Source organism: Heptranchias perlo, chromosome 12 (assembly GCF_035084215.1).
Source record: "Heptranchias perlo isolate sHepPer1 chromosome 12, sHepPer1.hap1, whole genome shotgun sequence".
NCBI classification, from domain to species: domain Eukaryota; kingdom Metazoa; phylum Chordata; class Chondrichthyes; order Hexanchiformes; family Hexanchidae; genus Heptranchias; species Heptranchias perlo.
This window is the reverse complement of record NC_090336.1, coordinates 74,134,632-74,158,036: the sequence shown is the minus strand read 5'-3', so window position 1 is coordinate 74,158,036 and position 23,405 is coordinate 74,134,632. Positions and strand designations below refer to the sequence as shown.

Sequence of the window (23,405 nt, the reverse complement as noted above, 5' to 3'; positions counted from 1 at the left end):
CTAGAACTAGGGGTCATAGTCTCAGGGTAAGGGGTCGGCCATTCAAGATTGAGATGAGGAGGAATTTCTTCACTCAGAGGGTTTGTCAATCTTTGGAATTCTCTACCCGAGGGCTGTGGATGCTCAGTCGTTGAGTATATTCAAGGCTGAAATCGATAGATTTTTGGACTCTAGGGGAATCAAGGGATACGGGGATCGGGCGGGAAAGTGGAGTTGAGGTCAAAGATCAGCCATGATCTGATTGAATGGCGGAGCAGGCTTGAGGGGCCGAATGGCCTACTCCTGCTCCTGCTCCTGTTTCTTATGCTCTTACAGGTGAAATAATTAGCTGTTAGCAGATGGTGCACAACAACACTGTGCCATAAATTACAATATATGCATAGCTAAAGCAACATTTGTTATAAATATCAATAGGGAAAGCTGCGAGAGTCACACTGAATTGAAAGGGCACTTGTACTTTTGTTTCCAGCATTCTCTCCCATCTGGATCAAAGCCGATTGATCAGTAGGACGTTAACAGCAGAAACCGAGAGGCCCACTTCACACTTGAATCTCACAGGCTGCTTATTAAACCATGTTATTACAATATTACAGCTCTTTCTGGGCATCAGAAATTAACATAATTTACACTTCAAAGTGGAGCACAGCCTTAACAGAGTGTACACCAGGCCACACTCTGAGACTGTGGGCACTTTATAGGCCCACCATCTGGTGAAATAAAAGTAAATAATTGTGTGTGTGTGTGTGTTCGCTCATATATATGTATGTATGTGTGTACATATGTATCTATGCATGTGAGTATGTGTATGTTATCATGTGTTTGCTGGTTGGAGGCACAGGAGATGCATTTGTCTGTGTGTGCTTGAATATGTTTTGTGTATTTGTATATATGTGCATGTATATGTATGTGTATATGTAAGTATCCATGATGTGGCGATGCTGGTGATGGACTGGGGTGGACAAATGTAAGGAGTCTTACAACACCAGGTTATAGTCCAACAGCTTTATTTAAAATCACAAGCTTTCGGAGGCTTCCTCCTTCGTCAGGTGAGTGTAGGGGGAAGCCTCCAAAAGCTTGCGATTTTAAATAAAGCTGTTGGACTATAACCTGGTGTTGTAAGACTCCTTATATATGTAAGTATGTTTGTGTGTGCATGTAAGTATATGTTTATATGTGTGCATGTAAGTATGTTTATATATGTGTGTATTGTAAGTATGTTTGTGTGTGCATGTATGTGTGTATGTATGTTTATATGTGTGTGCATCATAAGTATGTTTATGTGTGCGTGGATGTAAGTATGCTTCTGTGTGCAAGTACGTGTGTGTGTGTGTGTGTGTGTGTGTGTGTGTGTGTGTATATGTAAGTATGTATACATGTGTGCATGTTTCTTGGGACGGGGATACACGATATGCATTTTAGCCTACACTACACTGACATAATTCCTTAAGTTGTGTTACTGGTCTGATTTTTAAGTCACTTCACTCTGGTTATTTCAGTCTGATTTTTGCAATAACTAAGTAACACCTAAAACCCCAGCATTTCAAACTGTTGTTCACCATTAAATCTACCCGGGAAAATACCGATAGGGTTAAGAAACAGCAAGTCTGTTAATGTGATAGTACATTCGTTGGTTTATAAAGGCCAGCAAACAACATACTGTGACTGCAAGCTATTTAAACACTGTGTATATAAACTCTGCGTGGGTGTACAATATACACCGGCTCACCACATCCTTTTCATCTCCAGGACCAGGAGTTTGAAGCTAGCGAGACAGGAGGGTTGAAAGTGTTCTCTCTCTTTCGCGTGCTTAACAGTCATAATTTAAAGGTTTTTGGACATTTACAGCGGAATTCAAAATGGGCCTCATCATTCACAACTGCTACAAAATAAAGAAAAAGAGTATCAGTTTAGACCGATAGAACAGGTCGCAGTAAGTTCTGTGAAACACGGCCTGACATCTTTTAACATATGGAACACGTACTTTAACATGGCACAGAAATGCGAAGACTTGAATACCACAACTTGCATTTATATAGAGCCTTTAACGTAGTAAAACGTCCCAAGGTGCTTCGCAGGACAAAAAAAAAACTGACACCGAGCCTCAAAAGGAGATATTAGGACAGGTGACCAAAAGCTTGGTCAAAGAGGCAGGTTTTAAGGTGCGTCTCAAAGGAGGAGAGAGAGGCGGAGAGGTTGAGGGAGGGAATTCCAGAGCTTAGGGCCCAGGCAGCTGAAGGCACGGCCGCCAACGGTGGAGCGATGGAAATCGGGGATGCGCAAGAGGCCGGAATTGCAAGAGCGCAGAGATCTCGGAGGGTTGTGGGAGGTTACAGAGAGAGGATGGGACGAGGCCATGGAGAGCTTTGAACACAAGGATGAGAATTTTAATAGCAAGATGCGCGGGGACTGAGAGCCAATGTAGGTCAGTGAGCACAGGGGTGATGGGTGAACAGACAGCTACAATCCTAAATCATCTTAAATCCTGATGGGCTGACCTCTCTGCAGATTCAATAAGCTTTTGCATTTTTTTTCAACGTTACAAACAATTCAAAAATGTTATTTGTGATCATTTTTAGCTTAGCTGAGCAATGAAAAAATTGGAACAAATGATTAAATCACGGGATTCGATTAAAGCTCACGTGATCTCCCGAGCGATGGGTTGAGTTATTTGATTACCTGGAAGTACAGCATATGACCTCAAGCACTGACAGAATGCGTTCCCTTAATTATTAATGACTGTGTATTAGTCTGAGATATAGATAAATGTGTTACAAAACTGAAACAGTGGGATATATGAAAATAATTCAAGTGGCACCAGGAAGACCAAATGGATGTCATAAGCCGAGTTATTTTCACATTACAGGAATCGATAGATTGAGCACAGATCATTTGTTTGAGGTTGCCAGGAACCAGGGACATGGGCTCCAGCTTAGAAGAGGGAAGGCGCACAAAGAGTTTAGATTTAAGTACTCGACGCAGAGAGGGGGTGAACATGCGGAATAGACTACAAAGGGGAGGTAGATAGGGTGGGGAGATTCAAGGGAGATGTGGACAGATATTTGAGTGGGTGAGCGAGCGATTAATTAAGGGGTATTAGTTTCGGGTGCTAGACAGATGGTCTGCAGAATCTCCTCCAGCCCCATACTTCTCCCACAATTCTATTCCATTGCTTCCATCAACAGGAAAATCTGAGGACACGCAGCAGGTCGATCAGCTTCTGTAGAGAGGGCGGAGCGTCTACATTTCAGGCATGTACCTTTCTTACGGAAGAAACCGAAGGGAGACTTGGACAAAGGGCTCGGCACCTGAAAGTGAAGAGCGTCTGCTCTCTCCAACGATTCTGACGACCTGCTGCCTCTCTCCCTCGATTTCTGCTTTTGTTTCAGGTTTCCAGCATCATTCTGCTTTTAACAATTCTTTACGTCAGTCTTGCATTAGGGACAAGATACGTGCGTGAAATAAGCAAATCGGAATTTTGACTCCGTGACACCTCAGAAGGGATTTGGAAATATATCGGCCGTTCCTTCATCGTCGCTGGGTCAAAATCCTGGAACTCCCTCCCTGACGGCACTGTGGGAGAACCGTCACCACACGGACTGCAGCGGTTCAAGAAGGCGGCTCACCACCACCTTCTCAAGGGGCAATTAGGGATGGACAATAAATGCCGGCCTCGCCAGCGACGCCCGCATCCCATGAACGAATAAAAAAAATTTTCAATCGATTAGATTCTGTAGGAATTTAAATTTTTTAGATTTGTCCAATTCAAACAGGTTAAATTAGTTTACTTTGTATTTATCAAGCGCAGAATGGTATAAGACAAGATTCTTCAGGAAACTTTGCTGGACATCTTTTGCAGTTTGTGACGCAACTTACCTGTTGTCAAATGCACCGTAACAGCAACTTGCATTTAAATAGCGGCTTTAACGTAGAAAAAACATCCCATGGAACTTCACAGAGCCGTAAGCAGAATAAAAAACGGACACTGAGCTAAGGAAGGAGATATTAGGGGAGTTGATCTGAAGCTTGGTCAAAGAGGTGGGTTTTAAGGAGCGTCTTAAAGCAGGAGGAGGGAGGAGAGGTTTAGGGAGGGAATTCCAGAATGTGGGGCCATGGCGGCTGAAGGCACGGCCGCCAATGGTGGGGCAAAGAGAGGGGGCAGGCACAAGAGAACGGAAACAGAGGAATGGAGAGTCGGGCGGGGGGGGCGGAGTTGTAGTGCTGAAGGGGGGTCACAGAGATAGGGAGAGGCAAGGCCATAAAGGGATTTAAACAGAAGAATGAGAATTTTAAATTTGAGGCGTTGTATGTCAGCAAAGAAAGTGGTGATGGATGATGTGTGAGCAGGACTTGGTGCGAGTTAGGATACGGGGCAGCAGTGTTTTGGATGAGCCGAAGTTTATGGTGGGTGGAATTTGGGAGGCCGGCCAGGAGAGCATTGGAGGTGACGAAGGTATCGATGAGGGTTTCAGCAGTAGATGGGCTGAGGCAGGGAGGGAGGGAGGTGATATTACAGCGGTGGAATTAGGTAGTCTTTTTGGTGGAGAGGATATGGGGTCGGAAGCTCGGCTCAGGGTCAAGCAGGAGGCCGGGGTCGCAAACAATCTGGTTCAGCCTGAGACAGTGGCCGGGGAGGCGGATGGAGTCAATGGTGAGGGTGTGGAGCTTGTAGCAGGGGTCGAAGTTAAGGGCTGTCGTCTTCGCAATGTCTGGTTAATAGAAATTGCAGCTCATCCAAAACCAGAAGCCGGACAAGCAATCGGACAAGCACTGAGCCACTGGAGGAGTCAAGAGAGATGGTGGAGAGGTAGAGCTGTGGATGTAGTCACAAAGGGAACAGTATGCAGATCAAGAAGAGGAAGGAGACCAAGAATAGATCCTTGGGGGTACACGGGTAGGTTTTTTTTTTAAAAGGGGGGGGGTGGGGGGTGATGCAGTCGGTTTGGAAGGGCAGGGCAGTGCCTGAGGAGAGGGACCCATTTACAACGTCAGGTAGCATGGGGGGCAAGGGAAGGAAGTTGGGCGGTCAGCAGTTAAGAGGGAATGGAGTCGAGGGAGTGGGAGGCGGGTCTCACGGATACGATGAGCTCGTAGAGGGCATGAGGAAATTGGGAGAGAAACCAGAGACGGATGGCAGTTTAGGGCTCGGCTCGGCGGGCAAGCGGAGGGGATGAATGCAGCAGAGGCTGCTGAACGGATGGTCACTGCCTTGGTGACAAGAAGTCCATGAGCTTCTCGCACTCGTTGTTAAGAGACGAGGGTGGGCGGGGATGGGGAGTCGGGTTTAAGGAGAAGCCAGGGGCTATCTTTGCTCCCCGGGATGGTCCTAGAGTAGCGGATGATTTTGGTAGAGGAGAGTGAGGCCTGATAGAACATGATGTGGTCCAGCCTGATCTGGCGATGGACGACTAAGCCAGTTCTGCACCAGATATGCTCAAGTCTGCACCCCTTGGATTTGAGGGAGTGAAGATGGGGGGCCGTCCAGGGGAGTGCCACAGGGGACAGTGATGGTTTTACTGGGCATCAAAGGTGGAAGTGAGCAAATCGATATCTGCAGAGGTGCCATGATGAATGGAGGGCCAAAGGCTAGGCAGTTTGGAGTTTGAAAGGGCCAGTGCAAGCGACCTGGGGGAAGAGTTTTTTTTCCGCAGGGGAACACAGAAGGATGTGGGGTTGGAAGAGGGTAGGGGGATGTGATTGGTGAGGGATACAAGGAAGTGGTCAGAAAGGCACTGTCAGTGATAGAGGCCAAGGAAGTAGACGTAACCACCTTCTCAAGGGCAATTAGGGATGGGCAATAAATGCCGGCCTCGCCAGCGACGCCCACATCCCATGAACGAATAAACAAAAATGGCAGTTGAGAGGGTGGTCGTGAGTATGGGTCGGAGAGTTCAAACGGACGAAGAGCCTTTGGGACGACAGGAGTGTAGTAAATTCAGAGGAGAAAGGGCAAGGGGAGCTGAGGAGGGGATTGAAATCATCAGGGATTTCAATCTCCTCCTCAGGACAACAAAGCTTTAAGGGCAGAACATTTTGCACCGTGCATACAAGGCAAGAGATTGAAGCGTACAATTAAAAATCACCTAACCATTACGTTGCTCCATAAGGTGCCTGGTACAGCTTGTGTTTATACCTGTGGCCATCAGCTTGTTGTCTTGGTTCCTCTGCTGGGCAGAAGTAACGATCTGTTTGGCAGTCGCTGTAGTGCAGCCTTAGCGGTCAGGGGTCGAACGGGGTTGAGGGGGAGAGGCCTCTCGGGTGTTTTTGTGGATGAACGGATTATTGGCTGATGACTATCGATAACTTTTTGAGGTCTCTTGTCAACTCGTGACCTGCCGAGGAAAATACATCCATTATGAGTAGCTCACCTGGAAGAAGTGGGGAAATCCGATGCAGCTAATCGTCACCGAGTTTCGGCAGGATAACAACTGAAAGTTGCAGCTGAAATTTAAATCTATTGATGTTGTGTAAACATGTATGTTTTTCTTTTCATCATTCTTTGGGCGTCGCTGGCGAGGCCGGCATTTATTGCCCATCCCTAATTGCCCCTTGAGAAGGTGATGGTGAGCCGCCTTCTTGAACCGCTGCAGTCCGTGTGATGACAGTTCTCCCAGTGCTGTTAGGGAGGGAGTTCCAGGATTTTGACCCAGCGACGATGGAGGATAATGAATGCATTCATTTCCTCTCCCTATCCCCCATTTCCCTCTCCCTTTCTGCTCTCCTACTTGGTGCTCACTTTCTGTAAAGAGCTCTGAGACATTGTTTTCTATGTGAGGAGTGCTACAGAAATGTGTGATAGCTTGTTTTACACTCACACTGACCATTCATTAGAAACTGGAGGCGACTATTCTGTGGCGAGCCTCTCCACTACCTACAAGGCACAAGTCAGGAGTGTGATGGAATACTCTCCACTTGCCTGGATGAGTGCAGCTCCAACAACACTCAAGAAGCCCGACACCATCCAGGACAAAGCAGCCCGCTTGATTGGCACCCCATCCACCACCCTAAACATTCACTCCCTTCACCACCGGCGCACTGTGGCTGCAGTGTGTACCATCCACAGGATGCACTGCAGCAACTCGCCAAGGCTTCTTCGACAGCACCTCCCAAACCTGCGACGTCTACCACCTAGAAGGACAAGGGCAGCAGGCACATGGGAACAACACCACCTGCACGTTCCCCTCCAAGTCACACACCATCCCGACTTGGAAATATATCGGCCGTTCCTTCATCGTCGCCGGGTCAAAATCCGGGACAGCACTGTGGGAGAACCTTCACCACACGGACTGCAGCGGTTCAAGAAGGCGGCTCACCACCACCTTCTCAAGGGGCAACTAGGGACGGGCAATAAATGCCGGCCTCGCCAGCGACGCCCACATCCCAAGAATGATTAGCGAAAAAATGTGAGTTGTGATTAGCTCTTTCTCCATTCCAGTGAACAAAATCAGATCCCCAAGAGTCACATGTTTCCACACTGCACGTTTCTGCAAATTTTGTTTGCAGGCCAGAAATTTTGATTAAAAAAACGCACATTTTTCATCAAAGAGGGAAACATAGCCCCAGATTTTTAGATTTCTCATATTGGTCTTCGGTATCAATGGCGCCTTACTGCAAACAAAACAAGTCTTGTTGAAGTTGTACAGGGCATTGGTGAGGCCACACTTGGAGTACTGTGTACAGTTCTGGTCACCCTATTATAGAAAGGATATTATTAAACTAGAAAGAGTGCAGAAAAGATTTACTAGGATGCTACCGGGACTTGATGGTTTGACTTACAGGGAGAGGTTAGATAGACTGGGACTTTTTTCCCTGGAGAGTAGGAGGTTTCGGGGTGATCTTATCGAAGTCTATAAAATAATGAGGGGCATAGATAAGGTCGATAGTCAAAATCTTTTCCCAAAGGTAGGGGAGTCTATAACGAGGGGGCATAGATTTAAGGTGAGAGGGGAGAGATACAAAAGGGTCCAGAGGGGCAATTTTTTCACTCAAAGGGTGGTGAGTGTCTGGAACGAGCTGCCAGAGGCAGTAGTAGAGGCGGGTACAATTTTGTCTTTTAAAAAGCATTTGGACAGTTACATGGGTAAGATGGGTATAGAGGGATATGGGCCAAGTGCAGGCAATTGGGACTAGCTTAGTGGTATAAACTGGGCGACATGGACATGTTGGGCCGAAGGGCCTGTTTCCATGTTGTAACTTCTATGATTCTATGATTCTATGATAAGTCACCCTAACTTGTGACAACATCCTAAATAATACCCTGTAGTAGAATGTGATTTAGCCAGTTTTAGATAGAAGACACGGCATTGTGCGAGTATTTATACTTTACGCTTCTTGGTCCTACAGTAGCTGGCCCAGAAACCGGCCTCAGGCTCTCACTGGCAGAGTATACGTTCAATTGGTCGTCCAGCCTAGTTTTTGGTTTAACTCCATGTGAACGTGCAGCTGCCCTGTCTTCACCGAGCACAGCATAGTCTTCATCGTGCTCTGGCAAGGGTTCTCTTTCCACCCGAGCTCTTCTCAAACGTCTAACCCTGAAGTCAAGTACTTTATGTGACCTCGAGGGTGCTTCCTGAGGTGACGGAGGAATGGGAGACAACGCTCGATTAAAGGCTGCAAGCAGCAAACTTTCCGCATTGGAAGGCAAACCTGAAACAAATACATTTACTGATTAGAGAATCACAAACTTAACCAGCTATGCTGGAACTGTTCCGTCTGGTTACAGTTACATAAAGCTCTGTAACTATAGTTACACTTACATAAAGCTCTGTAACTATAGTTTCAGTTGTATAAAGCTCTGGTCAGACCCCATCTGGAGATACTGTGTTCAGTCCTGGGCACCGCACCTCAGGAAGGAGATATTGCCCACGGAAGGGGTGCAGCGCAGTCACCAGAATGATACCGGGGCTAAAAGGGTTAAATTACGAGGACAGGTTGCACAGATTAGGCTTGTATTCCCTCGAGTGTAGAAGATTAAGGGGTGATCTAATTGAGATGTTTAAGATGATTAAAAGATTTGATAGGGTCGATGGAGAGAAACTATTTCCTCTGGTGGGGAGAGTCCAGAACAAGGGGGTATAACCTTAAAATTAGAGCGAGGCCGTTCAGGGGTGATGTCAGGAAGCACTTCTTCACACAAAGGGGAGTGGAAATCTGGAACTCTCTCCCCCAAAAAGCTGCTGATGCTGGGGGTCAACTGAAAATTTCAAATCTGAGATCGATAGATTTTTGCCGGGTAAGGGTATTAAGGGTTATGGAACCAAGGCAAGTAGATGGAGTCAGGATACAGATCAGCCATGATCTAATCGAATGGCAGAACAGACTCGAGGGGCTGAATGGCCTCCTTCTGTTCCTATCCGTGTCCACGGGCTCCCCACCCAATCTCCACACCCTGCTGGCACTGACATCCTGCTGGTTTCGGCTGGGAGACAGTGCTACAGTCTTGAAATGAGGCATGGGCATTAAAACTCTCCGCAGGCGTTTCCCTTGCGCCTTGCCCCGCACCCCAAGATATTAAGGGGAACGGATAGGGTGGATAGAGAGAAACTATTTCCACTGGTTGGGGATTCTAGGAGTAGGGGGCACAGTCTGAAAATTAGAGCCAGACCTTTCAGGAGCGAGATTAGAAAACATTCCTACACACAAAGGGTGGTAGAAGTTTGGAACTCTCTTCCGAAAACGGCAATTGATACTAGCTCAATTGCTAAATTTAAATGTGAGATAGATAGCTTTTTGGCAACCAAAGGTATTAAGGGATATGGGCCAAAGGCAGGTATATGGAGTTAGATCACAGATCAGCCATGATCTTATCAAATGGCGGAACAGGCACGAGGGGCTGAATGGCCTACTCTTGTTCCTATATTCCTACCCTGACCCGTACACCCGCCCCACCGCCCCCCCACGTTAAAATCGACCCTCGTGTCTGAAATGACACAAACATCCCTCGCCTGGACGACCACAAAACAAGGAGTGGGTCTCCCGTGACGCTCGTGAACAGGGCGACGTTCTGTGATTATATCAACAACCGATTGAAGCCAAGCGGAAAGCTGAAGCCTCAAAGCAGCAAGTCAAAACATCACGGAATGGTTTTCAAACTGCAGTACGGACCTGGGCACGGTAGAAACCGAATTAAATCAAATGAGTCCAACTCACTGGGAGGCGACGGGAGTAAAGGTGACAGAGACGCAGATTCGGGTGAAACACGGTCAGCCCACTCATCCGAGCAGTTTTCCTTCGTCTCCTCATCACTAGAGCTGTGACTCAGGACATCATCATCATCATCGTCGTGATGAATCTTCAACATTTGTGGTTCTTGTTCCTTAAAAATAGCTTCAAGGCGTCTTTAGAAGAAAGAGTTATTTAGGTGTCAGTCTTTGATATTGATTGTTTTACTAAGACAGGATGGTGTGTTGCCTCCCTGGTGCAAGGATCAAGGATGTCTCGGAGCGGCTACAGAACATTTTGGAGGGGGAGGGCGAACAGCCAGCTGTCGTGGTGCACATCGGCACCAACGATATAGGTAAAAAAGGGGATGAGGTCCTAAAAGCAGAATATAGGGAGTTAGGAGGTAAATTAAAAAATAGGACCTCAAAGGTAGTAATCTCAGGATTGCTGCCAGTGCCACGTGCTAGTCAGAGTAGAAATAGGAGGATATTTCAAATGAATACGTGGCTAGAGGAATGGTGTAAGGGGGAGGGATTCAAATTCCTGGGACACTGGAAACGGTTCTGGGGGAGGTGGGACCAGTACAAACCGGACGGTCTGCACCTGGGCAGGGCCGGGACCGCTGTCCTAGGAGGAGTGTTTGCTAGTGCTGTTGGGGAGGGTTTAAACTAAAGTGGCAGGGGGTTGGGAACCTGAGCAGGGAGAGAGAGGAAAGCGTAACAGGAAGGGACAGAAGGTATGGAGTAATAGGTAAAGTGTTAAAAAAGGAAAAAGCAAGAACTAAGCGTCACAAAACAGATTTGAAAGTTCTTTATCTGAATGCACGTAGCATTCGTAATAAAATGGACGAGTTAACGGCACAAATAACTACGTATGGGTATGATCTTGTGGCCATTACAGAAACATGGCTGCAGGGTGACAACGACTGGGAATTAAATATGCCAGGGTATTTAACAATCAGGAAGGACAGGCAGGAAGGAAGGGGAGGTGGGGTGGCTATGTTAATAAAGGAAGGAATCACTGTAATACAGAGAAATGATATTGGGACAAAGCATCAAGATAATGAAACAGTTTGGGTGGAGATAAGGAATAATAAGGGAAAAAAAACATTAGTGGGCGTAGTATATAGGCCTCCTAATAGTTGCAACTCTGCTGGAAGAAGTATTAATCAGGAGATAGTCGGGGCATGTAATAAGGGAACAGCCATAATTATGGGGGATTTTAATTATCATATTAACTGGACAAATCAAATTGGGCAGAGCAGCCTTGAGGACGAGTTCATTGAGTGCATCAGGGATGGATTTCTTGAGCAGTATGTAACTGATCCTACAAGGGGGCAGGCAACCTTGGACCTGGTCCTGTGTAATGAGTCAGGATTAATTAATAATGTCCTAGTTAAGGATCCCCTTGGAACGAGCGACCACAACATGGTTGAATTCCATATCCAATTAGAGGGTGAGAAGGTTGATTCTCAAACAAGCGTACTGAGCTTGAATAAAGGAGACTATGATCGTATGAGAGCGGAATTGATTAAAGTGGACTGGGAAAATAGATTAAAGGGTAAGACGGTACATGAGCAGTGGTGTTCATTTAGGGAGTTATTTTACAACTTTCAAAATAAATATATTCCACTGAGGAAAAAAGGGTGTAAAAGAAATGACAGCCACCCGTGGCTAAGTAAAGAAATCAAGGATAGTATCCGACTAAAAACAAGGACATATAAGGTAGCCAAACTTAGTGGGAGGATAGAAGATTGGGAATTCTTCAAAAGACAGCAAAAAGTAACTAAAGGATTGATTAAGAAAGGGAAGTTAGATTATGAAAAGAAATTAGCAAAAAATATAAAAACAGATAGCAAGAGTTTCTATAGTTATATAAAAAGAAAAAGGGTGGCTAAGGCAAACATAGGTCCCTTAGAGGATGAGACCGGGAAATTAATGGTGGGAAACATGGAGATGGCAAAAATGCTGAACAAATATTTTGTTTCAGTCTTTACAGTAGAGGACACTAAGAATATCCCAACACTGGACAAACAGGGGACTCTCGGGGGGGAGGAGCTAAATACGATTAAAATCACTCAAGAGATGGTACTCAGTAAAATAATGGGACTCAAGGCGGATAAATCCCCTGGACCTGATGGCTTCCATCCTAGGGTCTTGAGGGAAGTGGCAGTAGGGATTGTGGATGCTTTGGTGATAGTTTTCCAAAATTCCCTGGACTCAGGAGAGGTCCCGGCAGATTGGAAAACTGCTAATGTAACACCGTTATTTAAAAAGGGTAGTAGGCAGAAGGCTGGAAATTATAGGCCAGTTAGCTTAACATCTGTGGTGGGTAAAATTTTGGAGTCTATTATTAAGGAGACAGTAACGGAACATTTAGATAAGCATAATTTAATAGGACAAAGTCAGCATGGCTTTATGAAGGGGAAGTCATGTCTGACAAATTTGCTTGAGTTCTTCGAGGATATAACGTATAGGGTGGATAAAGGGGAACCAGTGGACGTAGTGTATTTAGACTTCCAGAAGGCATTCGACAAGGTGCCACATAAAAGATTATTACTTAAGATAAAAAATCACGGGATTGGGGGTAATATTCTGGCATGGGTGGAGGATTGGTTATCCAACAGGAAGCAGAGAGTTGGGATAAATGGTTCATTTTCGGACTGGCAACCAGTAACCAGTGGTGTTCCACAGGGGTCGGTGCTGGGTCCCCAACTCTTTACAATCTATATTAACGATTTGGAGGAGGGGACCGAGTGCAACATATCAAAATTTGCAGATGATACAAAGATGGGAGGGAAAGTAGAGAGTGAGGAGGACATAAAAAACCTGCAAGGGGATATAGACAGGCTGGGTGAGTGGGCGGAGATTTGGCAGATGCAATATAATATTGGAAAATGTGAGGTTATGCACTTTGGCAGGAAAAATCAGAGAGCAAGTTATTTTCTTAATGGCGAGAGACTGGAAAGTACTGCAGTACAAAGGGATCTGGGGGTCCTCGTGCAAGAAAATCAAAAAGTTGGTATGCAGGTGCAGCAGGTGATCAAGAAAGCCAACGGAATGTTGGCTTTTATTGCTAGGGGGATAGAATATAAAAACAAGGAGGTATTGCTGCAGTTATATAAGGTATTGGTGAGACCGCACCTGGAATACTGCATACAGTTTTGGTCTCCATACTTAAGAAAAGACATACTTGCTCTCGAGGCAGTACAAAGAAGGTTCACTCGGTTAATCCCGGGGATGAGGGGGCGGACATATGAGGAGAGGTTGAGTAGATTGGGACTCTACTCATTGGAGTTCAGAAGAATGAGAGGCGATCTTATTGAAACATATAAGATTGTGAAGGGTCTTGATCGGGTGGATGCAGTAAGGATGTTCCCAAAGATGGGTGAAACTAGAACTAGGGGGCATAATCTTAGAATAAGGGGCTGCTCTTTCAAAACTGAGATGAGGAGAAACTTCTTCACTCAGAGGGTGGTAGGTCTGTGGAATTTGCTGCCCCAGGAAGCTGTGGAAGCTACATCATTAGATAAATTTAAAACAGAAATAGACAGTTTCCTAGAAGTAAAGGGAATTAGGGGTTATGGGGAGCGGGCAGGAAATTGGACATGAAGCTGAGTTCGGATCGGTCAATGCCCTGTGGGTGGCGGAGAGGGCCCAGGGGCTATGTGGCCGGGTCCTGCTCCGACTTCTTGTGTTCTTTAGATTTGTGGTTGGGATCAGATCAGCCATGATCTTATTGAATGGCGGAGCAGGCTCGAGGGGCCGATTGGCCTACTCCTGCTCCAATTTCTTATGTTCTTATGTTCTTGTAAAAAAATATTCTTTTGCGCTGTATTATTTTAGATCGATCCTGCGCACACACGGGGATGTGTAAGAGCTTCTTTTATTTTCCCCAGGTCCCTCTCCTTTCCGAAAGGCGCGCTCGTGGGCACAGCGGCCTTCTGGCACCTCGCTCAAGTGGCTAATCTGCATGTGTGGACCTAGTGAGTGGCAGCGAGCTATTCAACCATACAGAGCATCACTGCCCAACCTGATCCTGTCCTCGCCCAATTTGTGTGTGCGCGCGCGCCCACCCCCTCCCCCCAACTAATGCAGTGCTGGGCAAAGGGTAAAGCTAATGTATTGCATTATGCTGATTACATATTTACACGTAGCTGATCCCCAAATATGTAAACCAATTTCATTTTAATCCTCCAGGGAGTGCGTTTCTTTTGCAGATTTCAAAGCACCTTTTCCATCAAAGAAATCTCCTTCATGTTGTTAAGCCGTCATTCAGATTAGTCCCTGAATAAACCAGGAACAGCAGCTAGTTTCACCGTGGTACAAAATGCTCTCACAGCTATTATATGGCAATTCAAAGTCTCACTAGCTGGTTTAGATGCTATGTTCCAGTACGGTCTGGCTCCCCCTGATTATACCAACAAAATCCACCAATCTGAGTAATTTTCTGAAATAGAAACAGCAAGGGTTGGAAATACATTGCAGGTTAGTTAAGATTAGCGTTGCAGGTTAGTTAAGGTTAGTGCTGTAGGTTAGTGTTGCAGGTTTGTTAAGGTTATCGTTGCAGGTTAGTTATGGTTAGCATTGCAGGTTAGTGTTGCAGGTTAGTTATGGTTAGCGTTGCAGGTTCGTTAATGTTAGCATTGCAGGTTAGTTAAGGTTAGCGTTGCAGGTTAGTTAAGGCTAGTGTTGCAGGTTAGTTAAGGTTATCGTTGCAGGTTAGTTATGATTAGCAGTGCAGGTTAGCTACGGTTAGTGTTGCAGGTTAGTTATGGTTAGGGTTGCAGGTTCGTTAATGATAGCATTGCAGGCTAGTTAAGGTTAGTGTTGCAGGTTCGTTAATGTTAGCATCGCAGGTTAGTTAAGGTTAGTATTGCAGGTTAGTTATGGTTAGTGTTGCAGGTTAGTTAATGTTAGCATTGCAGGTTAGTTAAGGTTAGCGTTGCAGGTTAGTTAAGGTTAGCGTTGCAGGTTAGTTATGGTTAGTGTTGCAGGTTAGTTCAGGCTAGCGTTTCAAGAGGAGACGTTTCAGTGCAACTCATCAGATTTAACATTTTCAGCATTTTCTTTTCCTCTCGAATATTTTCTGGTCTGGCGAATTCCCTCTGCGTTTGTTTGCAGGACGGAGAGTACCCACCTGTTGTGCTCCTCCCTCCAGGCCCTCAGTTCAGAGAAAATATCTTCCCGGGTTCTGCTGTCAATTTCTAGTGAATCGTAGGTGTGTTCTGGCAAGTGACTATACTGACTGAACAAGTAACCTGTTCCGGCATTTGATGTCTGTGAATAGAGATGGACAATTATTAACGGGAGCTTCTGCAACAGCCACATCATTCCAACATTAAACTGCTTTGTACGGTATGTATAAACCTCCAAGTTCCCCTCCAAGTCACACACCATACTGACTTGGACATATATCGGCCGTTCCTTCATTGTCACTGGGTCCAATTCCTGGAACTCCCGACCGAAGAGCGCGCTGTGGGAGAACCTTCACCACGCGGACTGCAGCGGTTCAAGGCGGCGGCCCACCACCACCTTCTCAAGGGGCAATTAGGGATGGGCAATAAATGCCGGCCTCGCCAGCGACGCCCACATCCCGAAAATGAAAAAAAAAAACCCTGAAAAACTGCGGGGTGATTGCACATCTCACGAGAAAGCTTAGTCGTTGAGCACACCTTCAAACCCCAACAACGATGGCATGTTGAGAACAATAACTTGGTAAATTAGGGGGGTTCAAATATAGGATAAAGTACATTTACGAACGTTCCACTTTCTGAAGATACCAGAAAAGAAAGAACTCGAATTTGTACAGGGCCTTTCGTGTCCTCAGGGTTTCCCAAAGTGCTTCACAGCCAATGAATTACTTTGGAAGAGTAGTCACTTGTTATGTGGGCTAACACGGCACCAATTTGCGCACAGCAAGGTCCCACAAACAGCAATGACATGAATGACCAGTTAATATATTGTCGATCGGAGTGCTGCATTGGAGTGCCAACCTAGATTTGTGTGCTCAAGTCCTTTGCTGAGGAATTTTGCCCCAACTATATTTTCCCTTGTTTCTTTCCCAATTGGAACTGCGCTGGAGCCAATTCTTGCTGTTCAAAGTATGATTTGTGTGTGACCTCCATTGATTTACAGCTCATTAAACCCACGCATTTCACATCTTGTGCTGTTCACCTGCAGGTTTGGTGCACAAGGTGTGAAATGCATGGGGATTATTTAACCCAATTGATCACACCGCCTTAATCATGCGGCTTTGCAGAAATTTTGAGCGGCGTTGAGCAGGTGAACTGTATAATGCATGTAATATGTGAGGATTAACAAACTGCAGATCCATAAGGATGAGAAAACTGGTGTCAAAAGCCCCCGTTTGGACTCAGTACAACAAAGGCGATGGGCCCCGACAACATCCCGGCTGTAGTGCCGGAGACTTGTGCTCCAGAACTAGCCTCACCTCTAGTCAAACCGTTCCAGTACAGCTACAACACTGGCATCTACCCGACAATGTGGAAAATTGCCCAGGTATGTCCTGTCCACAAAAAGTGGTGGATAATTGAACAACTAACGGGAGGAGGAGGCTCTGCAAACATCCCCATCCTCAACGATGGCGGAGTCCAGCACGTGAGTGCAAAAGACAAGGATGAAGCGTTTGCAACCATCTTCAGCCAGAAGTGCCGAGTGGATGATCCATCTCGGCCTCCTCCCGCTATCCCCACCATCACAGAAGCCAGTCTTCAGCCAATTCGATTCACTCCACGTGATATCAAGAAACAGCTAAGTACACTGGATACAGCAAAGGCTATGGGCCCCGACAACATCCCGGCTGTAGTGCTGAAGACTTGTGCTCCAGAACTAGCTACGCCTCTAGCCAAGCTGTTCCAGTACAGCTACAACACTGGCATCTACCCGACAATGTGGAAAATTGCCCAGGTATGTCCTGTCCACAAAAAGCAGGACAAATCCAATCCGGCCAATTATCGCCCCATCAGTCTACTCTCAATCATCAGCAAAGTGATGGAAGGTGTCGTCGACAGTGCTATCAAGCGGCACTTACTCACCAATAACCTGCTCACCGATGCTCAGTTTGGGTTCCGCCAGGACCACTCGGCTCCAGACCTCATTACAGCCTTGGTCCAAACATTGACAAAAGAGCTGAATTCCAGAGATGAGGTGAGAGTGACTGCCCTTGACATCAAGGCAGCATTTGACCGAGTGTGGCACCAAGGAGCCCTAGTAAAATTGAAGTCAATGGGAATCAGGGGGAAAACTCTCCAGTGGCTGGAGTCGTACCTAGCACAAAGGAAGATGGTAGTGGTTGTTGGTGGCCAATCATCTCAGCCCCAGGACATTGCTGCAGGAGTTCCTCAAGGCAGTGTCCTAGGCCCAACCATCTTCAGCTGCTTCATCAATGACCTTCCCTCCATCATAAGGTCAGAAATGGGGATGTTCGCTGATGATTGCACAGTGTTCAGTTCCATCCGCAACCCCGCAGATAATGAAGCAGTCCGAGCCCGCATGCAGCAAGATCTGGACAACATCCAGGCTTGGGCTGATAAGTGGCAAGTAACATTCGCGCCAGGCAATGACCATCTCCAACAAGAGAGAGTCTGACCACCTCCCCATGACATTCAACGGCATTACCATCGCCGAATCCCCCACCATCAACATCCTGGGGGTCACCATTGACCAGAAACTTAACTGGACCAGCCATGTAAATACTGTGGCCACAAGAGCATACCAGAGGCTGGGTATTCTGCGGCGAGTGACTCACCTCCTGACTCCCCAAAGCCTTTCCCCCATCTATAAGGCACAAGTCAGGAGTGTGATGGAATACTCTCCACTTGCCTGGATGAGTGCAGCTCCAACATCACTCAAGAAGCTCGACACCATCCAGGACAAAGCAGCCCGCTTGATTGGCACCCCATCCACCACCCTAAACATTCACTCCCTTCACCACCGGCGCACTGTGGCTGCAGTGTGTACAATCTACAGGATGCACTGCAGCAACTCGCCAAGGCTTCTTCGACAGCACCTCCCAAACCCGCGACCTCTACCACCTAGAAGGACAAGAGCAGCAGGCACATGGGAACACCACCACCTGCACGTTCCCCTCCAAGTCACACACCATCCCGACTTGGAAATATATCGGCCGTTCCTTCATTGTCGCTGGGTCAAAATCCTGGAACTCCCTTCCTAACAGCACTGTGGGAGAACCATCACCACACGGACTGCAGCGGTTCAAGAAGGCGGCTCACCACCACCTTCTCAAGGGGCAATTAGGGATGGGCAATAAATGCCGGCCTTGCCAGCGACGCCCACATCCCATGAACGAATAAAAAAAAAATCTAGGATGCACTGTAGCAACTCGCCAAACTCGCGACCTCTACCACCTTGAAGGACAAGGGCAGCAGGCACATGGGAACACCCATGTAGTAGTTAAAGAGGAGAGGTGCGAAATATTGGATAAGGTAAACATTACGAGAGAGGACGTACTAGAGGGACTGGAATCCTTGAAAGTTGATAAGTCACCAGGGCCGGATGGATTGTTTCCTAGGCTACTGAAGGAAGCCAGGGAGGAAATAGCGCATGCTCTGAGGATTATTTTCCAATCCTCACTAAATACAGGGGAGGTACCGGAGGACTGGAAGACTGAAAACGTAGTACCATTGTTTAAAAAGGGTACGAGGGAAAGACTGAACAATTTAAGGCCGGTCAGTCTTACCTCGGTGATGGACAAACTATTAGGATCAATACTGAGAGATAGGATCAACTGTCACTAGGAAAGGCATGGTTTAATCAGGGATTGTCAGCATGGATTTGTTCAGGGAAGGTCATGCCTTACAAATCTGATTAAATTCTTTGAGGAAGTGACAAGGAGGATTGATGAGGGTAGTGCAGTGGATGTTGTCTACATGGATTTTAGTAAGGCATTTGACAAGGTCCCATATGGCAGACTGGTCAGAAAGGTAAAAGCCCATGGAATATGGGGAAATGTGGTGAATTGGATCCAAAATTGGCTCAGTGACAGGAAACAAAGGGTAAAAGTCGATGGATGTCTTTGCGATTGGAAATCCGTTTCCAGTGGTGTGCCACAGGGCTCAGTATTGGGTCCCTTGCTGTTTGTAGTATATATTAATGATTTGGACTTGAATGTAGGGGCCATGATTGGCAAATTTGCAGACGACACAAAAATTGGCTGTGTAGTTGATAGTGAAGAGGATAGCTGTAGACTCCAAGAAGATATCAATGGGTCGGTGGAGTGGGCGGAAAAGTGGCAAATGGAGTTCAACCCGGAGAAGTGTGAGGTAATGCACTGAGCGAGGGCAAACAGTAAAAGGGAATACGCAGTAAACGGGAATATATTGAGAGGGGTAGAGGGAGTGAGAGACCTTGGAGTGCACGTGCACAGGTCCCTGAAGGTGACAGTACAGGTAGATAAGATTGTGAAGAAGGCATACGGAATGCTCTCCGTTATTAGCCGAGGTATGGAATACAAAAGCAGGGATGTAATGATGGAACTGTATAAAACGCTGGTAATGCCACAGCTGGAGTATTATGCGCAGTTATGGTCACCACATTACAGGAAGGATGTAATTGCTCTGGAGAGAGTGCAGAAAAGATTTACAAGAATGTTGCCAGGGCTTGAAAATTGCAGCTCTGAGGAGAGATTGGATAGGCTGGGGTTGTTTTCCTTGGAGCAGAGGAGGCTGAGAGGTGACTTGATTGAGGTGTCCAAAAGTATGAGGGGCCCAGATAGAGTAGACAGGAAGTACCTGTTTCCCCTAGCGGAGAGGCAAAGGAGGAGATTGCGGGGGCTCTGACACATATATTCAGAACCTCTCTGGCCACAGGGGATGTGCCAGAGGACTGGAGAACCGCTAATGTAATACCATTATTCAAGAAGGGGAGTAGGGAAAAACCGGGGAACTACAGGCCAGTGAGCCTAACATCAGTGGTAGGAAAATTATTGGAAAAAATTCTGAAGGACAAAATTAGTCTCCACTTGGAGAAGCAAGGATCAATCAGGGATAGTCAACATGGCTTTGTCAAGGGAAGATCATGTCTGACTAATTTGATTGAATTTTTTGAGGGGGTGACTAGGCGTGTGGATGAGGGTAACGCAGTGGATGTGGTATACATGGATTTCAGTAAGGCCTTCGATAAAGTCCCCCACAGGAGACTGGTCAAGAAGGTACGAGCCCATGGAATCCAGGGTGCCTTGGCACTTTGGATACAAAACTGGCTTAGTGGCAGAAGGCAGAGGGTGATGGTCGAAGGTTGTTTTTGTGACTGGAAGCCTGTGGCCAGTGGGGTACCACAGGGATCGGTGCTGGGTCCCTTGCTGTTTGTGGTCTACATTAATGACTTGGATATGAATGTAAAAGGTATGATCAGTAAGTTCGCTGATGATATAAAGATTGGTAGGGTGGTAAATAGCGAGGAGGATAGCCTCAGTCTGCAGGACGATATAGATGGGTTGGTCAGATGGGCGGAACAGTGGCAAATGGAATTTAACCCGGAAAAGTGCGAGGTGATGCACTTTGGAGGGACTAACAAGGCAAGGGAATACACAATGAATGGGAGGACCCTAGGCAAGACAGAGGGTCAGAGGGATCTTGGTGTGCAAGTTCACAGATCCCTGAAGGCGGCGGAACAGGTAGATAAGGTGGTAAAGAAGGCATATGGGATACTTGCCTTTATTAGCCGAGGCAAAGAATATAAGAGCAAGGAGGTTATGATGGAGCTGTATAAAACACTGGTTAGGCCACAGCTGGAGTACTGTGTGCAGTTCTGGTCGCCACACTACAGGAAGGATGTGATCGCTTTGGAAAGGGTGCAGAGGAGATTCACCAGGATGTTACCAGGGCTGGAGCGCTTCAGCTATGAAGAGAGACTGGGAAGATTGGGTTTGTTTTCCTTGGAGCAGAGGAGGCTGAGGGGGGACATGATTGAGGTGTACAAAATTATGAGGGGCACAGATAGGATGGATACTAAGGAGCTTTTTCCCTTCGTTGAGGGTTCTATAACAAGGGGACATAGATTCAAGGTAAAAGGCGGGAGGTTTAGAGGGGATTTGAGAAAGAACTTTTTCACCCAGAGGGTGGTTGGAGTCTGGAACTCACTGTCTGAAAGGGTTGTGGAGGCAGGAACCCTCACAACATTCAAGAAGCATTTGGATGAGCACTTGAAATGCCATAGCATACAAGGCTACGGACCAAATGCTGGAATATGGGATTAGAGTAGACAGGGCTGATGGCCGGCGCGGACACGATGGGCCGAAGGGCCTCTATCTGTGCTGTATAACTCTATGACTCTATAACTAGAGGACATAGATTGGCGGAAGGATTAGAGGGGACATGAAGAAAAACTTTTTTACCCAGAGGGTGGTGGGTGTATGGAATTCGCTGCCCGAATTGTTGGTAGAGGCAGGGACCCTCAACTCTTTTAAAAAGTACCTGGACCTGCACCTAAAGTGCTGTAAGCTGCAGGGCTACGGACCGGGTGCTGGAAGGTGGGATTAGAATGGGCACCTGGCTGTTCTTCGAGTCGGCGCGGACACGATGGGCCGAATGGCCCCCTTCTGTGCTGTATCTTTTCTGTGGTTCTACCACCACCTGCACGTTCCCCTCCAAGTCACACACCATCCCGACTTGGAAATATATCGCCGTTCCTTCATCGTCGCTGGGTCAAAATCCTGGAACTCCCTTCCTAACAGCGCTGTGGGAGAACCGTCACCACACGGACTGCAGCGGTTCAAGAAGGCGGCTCACCACCACCTTCTCAAGGGGCAATTAGGGATGGGCAATAAATGCCGGCCTCGCCAGCGACGCCCACATCCCATGAACGAATAAAGAACAAACAGGTATTTGTATCCCAGGTATTTCTACACCTGCTACTGCATATCTACACCTGCCACATCTGAATTGGTGTTCAGTGGCAAATATTTCTGTTAACAGCTAAACATTGCACGGAGACATCGAAGCTGGGCACTGGAAACTGTTCTTAAACTGTTTAAAATATCCAATTTGTTTCTAATTACATACTATCAGTTTAGTGCTGTTTTATCGATACTATTTTGAAAATAGTTATTGGATTGACATCGAGACGTCCACAAACCCTGGACAGATTTGCTGCAGAATTTACATTCCACGCTGCAGAATTTGATTGGGCTAGCCCTGCGTGCTTGGGTGTGTTGCAGAGGGAGCGTGTGTTGGTGCGCTGGATATTTATAGTGGGCATGGTTACAGTTCGATGCAGTCGCACCATTGAGCTCGTCATTTTGGCATTACATCAGTGGCTGACCTCAGCAACTGTACCGTTAAAAAAAAAATCCCTCTCTGTGCCTGTAAGCAGACCGTAAGCACTCAGGCCGTGTGTGTAAATAATACATGGGGTTTGCGCGTGTTAGTCTGCACGATTGATACTCCCACCCCTCTCGCGTGTCCTTTAATCTCTTTAATCAGCTGGGAGCTTACAGCATTCTCGCCCAGACTTCTGCATAGCCATTCTATATGAATCTCGATGACCAGCATTTGAGGAGGAGGGTCGGGCGGGGGGGGAGGCCATGCCTGGTTCTGGCTCTCTAGTTACCCCAACAAGTGCAACACGCTGCTAAAGTAAGCCGCTTCCACTGCCAAGGGCTGATGGAACATGCCTGAATTGTTTGAGTTACAGGAAGTGGGAAATCAATACAGGGCTAATGCTGGGCTAACTTTCAGACTGCTTCCCCTTTCTAGTGAGTCAGCTATGTACTTGTGTGTCGATGGATTCAAATCTGTTAATACATTAGTGGGAAAACGCATTCTCAGAACTGTACTGAAGTTTGCAGATTTAGGAAAAAAAAATCATTCTCGAGACGTGGGCGTCGCTGGCAAGGCCGGCATTTATTGGCCATCTCTGGTTACCCCGAGAAGGTGGTGGTGGGCCTTCTTCTTGAACCGATGAGCAGTTTGACACAACTGAGTGTCTCGCTCGGCCACTTCAGAGGGCAGTTAAGAGTCAACCGTGTTGGTGTGGGGACTGGAGTCACGTATAGGCCCAGACCGGGGAAGGACGGCAGGTTTCCTTCCCTTAAAGGGACATTAGTGAACCAGTCGGGTTTTTACGACAATCCGACAGCTTCACGGTCACTTTTACTGAGACCAGCTTTTTATTTCCAGATTCTTTAAACTGAATTAAAATCCTTAAACTGCCCTGGTGGGATCTGAACTCATGTTCTATGGAATATTAGTCCAGTAACATAAACGC

General features: G+C 46.8%; 1 protein-coding gene across 3 annotated transcripts in view; it reads right to left on the bottom strand.

The window, feature by feature from the left end:
• Positions 1-1,102: 1,102 nt before the first annotated feature.
• The window catches only part of lrrc56 (leucine rich repeat containing 56), a 131,405-nt gene continuing 109,102 nt past the window's right edge, over positions 1,103-23,405 (bottom strand). For 2 of the 3 annotated variants that reach the window (XM_067994269.1, XM_067994268.1), the window contains exons 11-15: positions 15,298-15,437; positions 10,147-10,334; positions 8,319-8,643; positions 6,131-6,329; positions 1,103-1,879 (exon numbers count right to left, since the gene is read on the bottom strand). In XM_067994269.1, coding sequence (XP_067850370.1) covers positions 6,140-6,329; positions 8,319-8,643; positions 10,147-10,334; positions 15,298-15,437 — 843 coding nt within the window. In that variant the 3' untranslated portion in view covers positions 1,103-1,879; positions 6,131-6,139. The remainder of the gene's footprint in view (positions 1,880-6,130; positions 6,330-8,318; positions 8,644-10,146; positions 10,335-15,297; positions 15,438-23,405) is intronic. The other variant, XM_067994270.1, reaches the window with a different exon arrangement.